The following is a 10,898-nucleotide window of genomic DNA, read 5'->3' on the forward strand; positions in this document are numbered from 1 at the left end:
TGCTCAAGGACTGACTGCTGGGTCCTTGTGGTGCTGTGCAACCACGGGGCTCTGGCACCTCTGTGACCTCAGAGCCTGCTGTGACCCCAGAGCCTGCTGTGACCTCAGCCTGCTGTGACCCCAGAGCCTGCTGTGACCTCATGGCCAGGCTGGAGTTGTGTGGGGAGTGGGATCTGCCTTCTTTGGCAGGGATCTCATCCTGCCCAACAGCTCTGTCCCAGGGTTGTGACACAGTCCCAGCCCAGCTGGTCACACAGGTTGGGGCATGAAGGGATGGGGAGCAGCCCGGCCAAGAAGGACTTGGGGCTGCTGCTAGATGAGAGGCTGGACATGAGCCAGCCTTGTGCATCCAAAGCAGAGTGCCCAGCAGGGTGAAGGAGGTGATTCCACCTCTTTGCTCTGCTGAGACTCCACCTGGAGTACTGTGGAAGATGTTTTATATTGCTGGCCGGGGTTCTATGTACAAATCACAAACAGGACGGGGCTGCTGAGGAACGCGTCTCGAGCTGTTTCTGTTCCAGCATCAGTCTCATTACCTGGTTATGACAATGGGCAGATGCCAGCAGCTCACATCCCCGGCAGCAGACAAAGAACTTAATGGTACAACTTACTTTAAAAGCTTTTTGACCAATCACACAAAGCAAAAGCATAGTGACAATAGATTTATCCAATCACTATAAGCTCACGTACCTTTTGTTAAAACAATATTTGTTTGATTTATTTATTTTGAATACAATACCTACTTGTATTGTAAGCCTTAAAACCCAATGCACAGAGCTCCATTAGTAAGCTTAGAACTTCCTAATATCTTGCTAGAGATACTTTTCCGTAGCTTAGGGAGTTATTCTAGCCAAGCGTTAATACACAGACCATTGTACTATTTGTCCTTACTTTTCCACTTCTTATATAATTTTTCTGCTGACAAATCTTACAGCTACTGCTTTTCTCTAATTACAGTTCTGCTGTCTCTGAGGCCTGCCTTTTGCAGCTTTCCCAAAACCCTCTAATTGTAAAGATTCCTGCCTTTTACAGCGACTTCTGTGAGCCAGAGAGAAGTTTGATAAGAGGATCCATGTTTACCCCTGAAAGAATTTTCTACCAAGGTCGTTGACATAGAAACCAAGAAAGCAAGAAGGATAAATAAGAGAAAACCGCAACTGCCTAGTCCAATAAGAACTTTGCTTGTCTCTCATGACCGATGAGTAAACTTATGAGCTTTGTAAGAATGTAGAAAAAGCATGCATGCTAGAATAAAAACAGGGTTTGAAGCCTTCTGGAAATGGAAGGTGTTGCTTTGTATTGTCTCTGTCTCTACCATGACAGAGTACTGCATCCAGCTCTGGGTCCCCAGCACAGGAAGGACATGGTTCTGTTGGATCTAGTCCAGAGGAGGGACAAAATGCTCTGAGGGCTGGAACCCTTCTGCTTTGGAGACAGGCTGGGAGAGCTGGGGGTGTTCAGGCTGGAAGAGAGAAGACTCCAGGGAGACCTGATTGCTGCCTTTCAGTACCTTAGGGGGCTTGCAAAAGAGATGGGACAGAATTTTTGGTAGGGGCTTTTGTGACCAGACCGTGGGGGAATGGTTTTAATCTAAAGACGGTCGATTCAGACTAGACGAAAGAAACCCACTTTTTACACTCTAGGTTTTGAAACCCTGTCGCAGGTTGCCCAGAGAGGTGGACATCCATCCCTGCAGTCATTCAAGCTCCTGCTCTGAGAAACCTGACCTAGTCAGCTCACTGCAGGGCATTGGACTAGATGGCCTTTAAATGTCCATTCTGTGACATCACAGCTCCCCGAGTGTTCCAGGTGGAAGGCCCAGGACCTGGAAACGAGCACAGCAGACACTTCAGCTGCTGCCAAGGGCCACTTCTCCCTCGCCCTTCGCTCTGCCCGTCAGTGCTGAGCTGTTGCTGCTGCCTGGGCTTTTGCTGCCACCTGCTCTGAAGCCAATCCCAGCAGGATGTGCACTGCTGCCCCAGAGGAGGTACAGTGCCATTCCAGGGAGGGGGGCACCCTGCTTGGGCAGGCTGCAGCCATGTGGGAATGGATGGTGTGGGACAGCAAGCCCAGCGTGAGATTGTGCTGCCTCTTGCAGACGGCCAGAGACACCGTGGAGGAGATGGAAGTGGACGTGGTGCTGGATAGGGAAGAAATGATGGAGGTGGACACGGAAGAGACTGCCGAGGACATGGACGTCGACGTGGAGGACAACATCGAGGAGATGGACGTTGATGTGGAGGACAAGATGGAGGAGATGGAAGTCGATGAGAAGGATGAGGAGGAGCCCATGGTCCTCGGATGAAGATGGAGCCCCAGGAGCAAGAGAGGCAGATGCTTCCCACGCCCAGCCGTCAGGCACAGTGTGTCCCCTGACGCCAGGCTGGGGCTGGGCTGGATGGCCCCGCTCAGGGACACGGTGCCCGCAGGGGGCCCTGGATTGTGGTGGCACAAGCACCAGCCCCGGCCTGCCCTGCGCTTGCCTGGGGCCATGCCAGCCCTGCCGGCCCTGTCCCAGCCCCTGGGGCCCAGCTGCCAGCCCACCTGGGCCACTGCTGGCAGCAGAGTCCAGCACTGCTGCAGCCTTTCTTCAAAGACTGATGGAGATGAGGGACACAGATATCACCCCTCTGTAAATATGTTCTGAAGTTTAGAGGTTTTCTGTAAATATGTTTGGAAGTTTGTTAGACTATAGGTACCCATGTAAATATGTTCTGTAGATTGTTAGTCTATGGTCTCCCATGTAAACATGTTCTGTAGATTGTTGTTGTTCTAAGGATTGTTGCAATGAAACATGTTCTGTAAATCCTAGGTTTTGCCGATCTTTGGGAAAAAAATACTGTTTCTTTTTAAAATCTCAGTTCTCTTTGCAATTCCTTTGGGCCCAGACGGCGTTTGCACAGTTGTGGTTTCCACTTGTTCTGGGTTGCCGGGGCTGGAGGTCCCTGGCGGGGCTGGCACACCCCGGGGCTGGGGGTCCCTGTGCACAGGGGGTCCCACTGACACCACTGCTGGCACTGGGCACTGCTGCTCTTCCTGGGCTGGGCCAGAGCAGTGTCCCCAGGAGCAGAGCTGTCAGCAGCAGAGAGGGGGCTCTGACAGCAGTGGCCCCTGCAGCAATGCCCCAAAGCAGGCAGGAAGCCTTCAGCCACCCTTGCTGCTGGAGCCACGGGCACTCCTGGACCGGGAGGCGGCATCAGGCCACAGGGATGCCAAATCCACCTTCATGCTCTGAAGGCCATGACAGCCTTGGGAACTGTGGCACCCGGATCTGGGCTGCTGCAGGGGCTGATGTTTAAGGCTTGGAGCCTCCAAAGGCTCCGGGCTTCGCTTGCCAGCCTGCCTTGCACTGCCCTGTGCCCAGATTGTTCAAGAGACAAAAGCCAGGCCAGAGGATCCTCACCCTGCCCCCATTCCTGCTGCTGGCAGTGGCCACTGGCCCCTGTCCCCCACTCGGGTGACAGCTGGAGGGGCAGGGCAGGCTGTGCTGGGCAGGGTTCGGGGGGCTTTGGGCCCTGTGGCTGCTGCTGCTGGGGGCCATGGGCCCACGTCTACCTTTCCATTCTTCTCTCTTCCCTCCTGTCACTTTCCCCATTTTCTCTGTCTGGGAGCTTGGCTTCTCTCTCTCCTGTCTGCAGGTTCAGTCACACGTGGGACCCTGCAGGAACTGCCTATGCAACATCAACTTGAAGGGATTGAGAGATTTTAGAGGGGCGAGGATTTGAGTTAAAGGTAAGCCTTACTAGAGTTAGTTAAAATCAATTAGTAGATTAGATTGTCCACAAAGAAGTATCGTTTGTTCCATTTCTCATTTTGTTTCCCACCACCTTCCCTGTGCCCACAGACTGTGTCAAAGAGGGGCTGTGCTCTTGGTGGCTTTAAAGGAACTAAAGGCTCTCCCAGCAGAGTTTTCTGCAGAGATGCCCTTTTGTTGCCTTCTCTGGAGCTGCAGCAGCAATGTCTGTGTGCAGAGCTGGGGGCAGATCAGTGCTGGCACAGCAGCTGTGCCCAGCAGCAGCAGCAGCACTTGGTGTTGCCAGTGCTGCTCCCATGGCCCTGCCCCGCTGCCCTGGTGGCCCTGGTGTTGCTGCAGGGCCTGAGTGCTCTCGGGACCGGGCACAGTCCTGGGGGTGGCAGTGCCGGGGCTGCAGCAGGGACAGGCCATGGGCACTGCTGGGGCAGCGCTGACGCCTCAGGCCAGGGCCTGGGGGCTCCAGGCTCCTTGCCCAGGCTCTCTCAAGAACACGGCCAGGCCAATGCTCAGCACAGAAAACCCCCGTCAGCAGCCCCAGGCTGGCCGTGGGCAGGCTGGGGGCAAACAGCACGGCTGGTGCTCTGCCAGGGCCCTGGGGGAGACGGGAAGGAGCAGCAGAGCAGGGCCTGATCCATCCCCAGTGCGCTGCACAGCCCAGGGCAGCGTCCCAGAGCATCCTCATGGAGCTGCCAACAACATCCCCCCTCTGCAGCCCTGGCCTCTCCCCCAGCTCACACAGGTGCCGCATCCTTGCAGGCACAGACACGGCAGCGCTGGCTCAGGAGCCCCTGTTTGCATTGCACACAGCAGGCGGGAGCACCCCCGTGCTGCTGCTGTGGGGACATGAACCTGAGGGAGCACAAATGCCATCAGCCCCTGGGGCCAGGAAGGGCTGGGGGATGCCAGGGAAACCACTCAGCTTTGTCCTGGCCTCTGCACTCAGGCAGAAAGTTTGTTCCCATCAGCTGGGACTTTCCTGTCCCACTGCAGACGCTGTTGCTCAGAGCCAGGGCTGCCTGGCAGCCACCCCCAAACTGCCCTGAGCATTTCCTTGGCTTCACCTCTGCTTTCTTTACTCTTCCTGCTACGAATTTCTTCCTCTTCCCCACCCCAGTTCCCTGCCCTGCACACAGCCCATCCCTGTTTGCCCTTTCCTCTCTGGCCCCACTCCTCATTGCAGTTCCTGACTTGGCACCATGGGAACGTCCCTTGGGGAGCAGGATCATCCCACAAGTGCTGCAGGAATTGTCTGCAGGCTCCTGCAGTGCCTCGTGCTGCTCCCTTGCCAGAGGCAGCCCAGGCCAGGGGGGCACATCTGGGCTGTTGTGTCTGCCTGTGGGGCTCCCTGTTCTGGGCAAGGAGGAGGAGCTGCAGAGGCTCTGCAGGACTGACAGGATGGGCTTTGGGGCTGGGAGGAGAAGCTGAGGGACCTGGGCTGCTGCAGCTTCTGAAGAGGAGGCCCAGGGCTCCTCCTGCAACTGCTCCAAGGGTGGTTTCAGACAATCCCAGAATCAGCAAGGCTGGAAAAGACCTTGGAGATTATCAAGTCCAACCTGTGCCCTGACACTGCCTTGTCTCCCCTGAGCCTCCTCTTCTCCCGGATAAACAACCCCAGCTCCCTCAGCCACTCCTCACATGAATTGTTTGGCAGTCCCCTCACCAGCCTTGTTGTCCTTCTCTGGACACGCTTCAGACCCTCAATGTCCTTCTCGGCCCTACTCCAGCTGGCAAAACCATTCCTGATCCAGGCCAGGAGCCATTGGCCTTCTTGGCCACCTGGGCACACGGCTGGCTCATGTCCAGCCTGCTGTCCCTCAGTCCCTGCAGGTCCCTTTCTGCCTGGCTGCTCTCCAGCCCCTCTGTCCCCAGCCTGGAGTGCTGCAGGGGTTGTTGTGGCCAAAGTGCAGGACCCGGCACTTGGACTTGTTAAACCTCACCTTGCTGGATTTGGGCCCTGGATCCAGCCTGTCCAGGGCCCTGTGCAGAGCCCTCCTGCCCTCCAGCAAATCAACACTCACACCCAGCTTGTTCTCATCTGCATATTTATTGATGGTTGACTCAGTCCCCATCCTGATCATCAATGCAGATATTGAAATCCACACTGGCTGGCTCTGACCCCTCGGCCATCCTGTGGGTGCCCTGTGATGTCTCTCAAGGTGATCTGTTCCAGAACCTTGCCGGGCACCGAGGTCAGGCTGACAGGCCTGGAGTTCCCCAGATCCTCCTTCCAGCCCTTCTTGGGGATGGGCTCACACTGGCACCTCCAGTGCTCTGGCACCTCCCTGCTGAGCCAGGACTGATGGGAAATGATGGAGAGCAGCTTGGGGAGCTCATCCACCAGCTCCCTCATCCCCCTAGGATGGATCCCATCCCATCCCATCCCATACACCTGTGAGCATCTGAGTGGCTCAGCAGGTCACCAGCTGCTCCCTCCTGGATTACAGGGGGCTGTTCTGCTCCCTGTCCCCATCCACCAGCTGAGGAGAACACTTGTCCTGAGGACAACCTTTCTTTTCATTGAAAAACTGAGGCAAAGAAGGGTTTAACTACCTCAGCCTTTTCCCTATCTTTAGTGACTGCATTTGCCACCACATCCAATAGTGAATAGATGTTGTCCTTGCCCTTCCTTTTACCACTGATGTATTAATAAAGATATGTTTTTATAGACCTTTACAGAAGTGGCCAGATTGAGTTTTAAGTTGGCTTTTGCCTCTCTAGTTTTTTTCCTATGTGGCCTAGCAACCCTTTTAAGGATTGCTGAAAACCTGACCCTCCTTCCAAAGATGATACACCCTCTTTTTTACTCCTTAGTCCTTGCAACACTCCTTGCCCATCCAGGCTGGCTGTTTCCCTCCTCGGCTCATCTTTCAGGACACTGGCATAATCGGTTCCTGTGCCTTCAAGATTTCTGTTTTGAAGCACACCCACCCTTCCTGGACCCCTTTGTTTTTAATGGCTGCTTCCCAAGGTACTCTCAAATAAGTCTCTTTAACAGGCCACTGTCTGCCCTCTGGAGATCCAGTGTGGAAGTTGTATTGATGCCCCTCCTTTTTTTCACCAAATTCTGAAAACTTTATAATTTCATGGTTACTGTACCCCAGATGGCCTCCAACCCCCCATGTCCCACCAGCCCTTCTCCAGTTCAGCAGTTTGTGAACAGCAGCTCTGGGTAGTCCCTCCCCTGGTGGGCTCACTCACCAGCTGTGACAAGAAGTTGTCCTCATACACTCTAGGAACCTCCTGGACTGCCTCTTCTCTGCTGTGTTGAGATCCCAGCAGATAGCTGGCAGGTTAAAGTCACCTACAAGCACAAGGTCTGGTGGCTTTCAAACAGACTCCGAACTTTTTAATTCAGAGAAGAGGTGACAGAAGCATTCCCCAAGTGATCTTGATGCTGAATGTCTCCTTGGGAGCTCTGGGCATGTAGGAGAATGAGCCCCTTGAGGGCTGACCCTGTTTGGACAAGCTGCTCCTCAGCCCCAGTCTCACCATGTCTGACATGGCCCACCTGGCACTGACATCCCTGTGCCCTGCAGCAGAACCTTGTCCCTGAGCTCTGCAGCTCCATGTCCCAGCCCACTGCACCGTGTCCCACCTGCTCTCCTCAGGGCTCTGCCTGCACACAGGCCCAGGAGAAGTTTTCCTGTTTGAAAGGAATGAATGGAAAAGCCTGAGCAGGTTTCCTGAACAACAAACCCCACTCAGGAAGCACCTGCTCAGTACAGGCTGCCTGGAATGGTGTCACCTTTCTACAGTGTGACCAGAAATGATCTCTGGAAGCAGAATTCTCTGAGCCCTTCAGCTGAATTCTCTGTCCCTGTCCTTTCCCTGGATCTCTGTTGCAGATGGAAGCTGCTGCTGCCATTCTGACTTTAACCTCCCTTTTGAATGCAAACAGATGTTCCCAAGTGTGTTAAACAAGTGTTGCTCAATGTTTATGCAGAGCTTTTTGGTTCCTCATGGAACCAAGCACACCCTTGTGACACAGCGGGGGCTCATGGAACCAGTGGTCCATTGTGACACTGCCAATTCAAGAAAACCATGGCGACACCATGGAACCTCATGGAACAGAGGATCCACTGTGACACAACAGAGCCACAGTTGCAGCGGCAGCAGCGGCAGCAGCAGCGAAAGAAGCGATTTTTTCGAGTCCCTCTTGCTCTTCCTCTCCCTCTTCCGCTGTCCCGCAGCCTCTCCCGCTCTCCCTTTCCCGCTGCCCCCTCCGCTCCCAGTCTCCCTCTCCCCTGCCGGGCCGAGCCATGCCCCCGGCCCGCCCCCGGCCCCGGGCGGGGCTGCCCCGTCCCCGTCCCCGTCCCCGTCCCCGTCCCTGTCCCTGTCCCTGTCCCCGGCCGTCCCGCCGCGGTCTCGCCCCCGCCCGGCTCTGGCCGTGCTGGCGCTGGCGCTGCTGGGCGGGCATCAGTGCCTGGGGCTGGGGCGGCATCGCCGCCCTTTGGCTCCGCCTGGCCCGAGCCCGGCCCCGGCCCCGACGTGGGCTCCAGTCCCGGCCCCGGCCCCGGCTCCTCCCGGGCCCCGCGGAGGACACAGGCGGCGCGGCCGCTGCCGCCGCCTCCGCTGCGGCTTCCCCGGCCCGAGCTCCGCCGCTCGGCAGCGCGGCCGCCGGCCCCGAGCCGCCGCTGTCCCGTTGCCAGGAGCGAACGCCTGGGGATGGCCGGCCCGGGGCGCTCGGGGGGCGCTCGGGGGCCGCTCCTGGCCCCGGGCCGAGCGCTGACAGCCGCGTCCCGCCCGCAGGGAAGGCGCAGGAGGCCCTGCAGGAGCGGTACCGGCTGGGTTCGCTGCTGGGCAGCGGCGGCTTCGGCAGCGTCTTCGCGGCCACGCGGCTCTCGGACGGCGCCCCGGTGAGCGGCGGGGCTGGCGGCGGGCGCAGGAGGAGGAGGAGGAGGAGGAGGAGCAGGACAAGGAGGAGGAGGAGGAGGATGGGGTTGGGCTAGGCGGGGAGCGAGCTGAACCCGCTGCTCTCCCTTGCTCGCAGGTGGCCATCAAAAGGGTGCCGCGGGATCGCATCCGGCACTGGGGCGAGCTGGTGAGTGAGCGGGGCCAGCGGCAGAAGCTGGGCCGTGCCGGGCGGGGATGAGCCGGGGCCCGGCAGGGTGGGAGCTGCCGGGAGCCCTGCAGGGAGAGCGGGCGTGGGCTGAGCGGGGCATGCAGAGCATCCCGGGCTGGCTGAGGGCTTCCCCAGCCCCGGCACGGCCTCAGCCCCACTGACGGCATCGCGCTCCTCCCGCAGCCCGACGGCACCAGCGCACCCCTGGAGGTCGTGCTGCTGGCCAAGGTGTCCACTGGCTTCCCCGGTGTCGTCCAGCTCCTGGAGTGGCTTGAGCTCCCCAACGACATCGTGATGGTGCTGGAGCGCCCAGAGCGGTCTCAGGACCTGCACCATTTCATTCGGGCACGGGGGTTCCTGTCCGAGGAGGAGGCGCGGGGGCTGTTCCGCCAGGTGCTGGAGGCCGTGCGGCACTGCACCAGCTGCGGGGTCCTGCACAGGGACATCAAACCAGAGAACATCCTGGTTGACCTGGCCACCGGGCAGGCCAAATTGATTGACTTCGGCTGTGGCACCTACCTGCAGGACACAGCCTACACTCACTTTGCAGGTGAGCCCAGGCAGGGGTGTGCTCCTGGAACTGGTATGTTATGGCCCAACATCTCCCAGCCCAAGCTGGGTGTGTCAGCAGGGATTCTCCCTTTTGCTGCCCTTCATGGCACTGAGTCTTCAGCCGAGTTGCGTTTGAGCAGGGCTGGGTGGGGAGCCAGCTTCCAGCCCTGCTGGCAGCCTTTGCCCACCACTCTGCCCAGGACTGGGGCTGGGGCTGGGGTTGCCAGCCTGACAAAAACACCCGTGGGTGGGGGTAGCAGAGATGGTTGGCCAGAACCTGTGGCCCAGCCGGTTTGTGTGCAGGTGAGAAAGGGCCTGTACTGCTTCGCTCACCTGGTTTACTATGATTCATAATGGTTTTTGGGGCAATGCAGGCAGGGAGGATGAAGGCATTGTTTTTCCCCCACACTGGGTGGGTTTTTCCTGGTCATGGTCGGGCCTTGCCAGGGCTTTTGCCACTCTCTTCTGACACCAGTGGCTTCTTTTCCAGTCCCAAGTCTGTACACAAGTCCCCGGTGCTGGCGAGAGGGCAGCGGTCACCCCGTGTGCCACTGGGGCAGCCCCCGCATGCCCAGGGATGCTGGGGCCAGGCTCTGGGAGCAGCAGCATCCCCCTGCTGAAGCCCATTTGTATTCCATAGGAACACGGTCATACAGCCCCCCGGAATGGACCCACTTTGGCTGGTACTATGGCAAGCCAGCTACCGTCTGGTCCCTGGGCATCCTGCTGCACCAGATGGTCTGCGGGGAGCACCCTTTCAGGAGGAGCCGGAACATCAGCTGGGACCATCAGCTCTCGCTGCCACAACGGCTCTCTCCAGGTGGATCCTCATCTCTGGCCACGGGGGCAATACCAGTGCTGGGAGACAGCAGCAGCTCGTGAGCATCCCGCTCATCAGATGGGAACACGCAGCCCTTGTGCTGGAGCTGAGCTGCTCTGCCCAGCACTGGTGGCCGCTATCCGAGCTGGTTTTGCTTGTCCTGGTTCCCTGACAGCTGGGGCCCTGGGCAGAACCCTGACAACCTGGGCTCACCCAGGGAAGGAGAAGGAGGCCCTGGAGAAGCTGTGCCAGGTGGGGCTGCTGCTGCTGGAGACAGCGAGGACAACATCATGGATGACAAGCTCTTGCTCCACCTGGCCACCAGCAGCTGAAGATGATGGACTTGGATTCTGACACCTTCTTCAAAGCCAGGCTCCACAGGGAATCTGCAGATGAGTCCACACGCAGGGGGATGCTCCCAGATTTGGGCATAGCTCAGCCTGGCCTGGAGCCAAAGGTTCCCCCTTTGCTGGGGCGGATGCAGCTGATCCTTCAGTCGGCTGCCAGGCTGCTTTTGGCAGGGCTGGGGGCTTGGGCTGGGGTGGGTACGAAATGGGAGTGGGCTCCTGGCCCTGCCAACAGCCCCCAGCACCCACCGTGCCCCGGGCTGGGGCTGGGGCTGGGGCAGCCAGCCCGACACAAACAAACCCCATGGTGGGAGCAGAGGTGGGACTCCAGAACCTGTGCAGGGGCTGCTTTGCTTTGCAGGC

The 10,898-nt window shown here is 58.2% G+C and overlaps 1 protein-coding gene across 1 annotated transcript; it reads left to right on the top strand.

Annotated features, from left to right (window-relative positions):
* The first annotated feature begins 6,855 nt into the window (after nt 1-6,855).
* Nucleotides 6,856-10,250, top strand: LOC128802309 (serine/threonine-protein kinase pim-2-like). Its single transcript, XM_053968610.1, has 5 exons — nt 6,856-6,923; nt 7,848-8,610; nt 8,745-8,795; nt 9,000-9,366; nt 10,009-10,250. Exons 1-5 carry the CDS (start codon nt 6,856-6,858, stop codon nt 10,248-10,250), a joined length of 1,491 nt encoding a protein of 496 aa, XP_053824585.1.
* The last annotated feature ends 648 nt before the right edge of the window (nt 10,251-10,898 follow it).

Source organism: Vidua chalybeata, chromosome 37 (genome assembly GCF_026979565.1).
Source record: "Vidua chalybeata isolate OUT-0048 chromosome 37, bVidCha1 merged haplotype, whole genome shotgun sequence".
Classification (NCBI taxonomy): domain Eukaryota; kingdom Metazoa; phylum Chordata; class Aves; order Passeriformes; family Viduidae; genus Vidua; species Vidua chalybeata.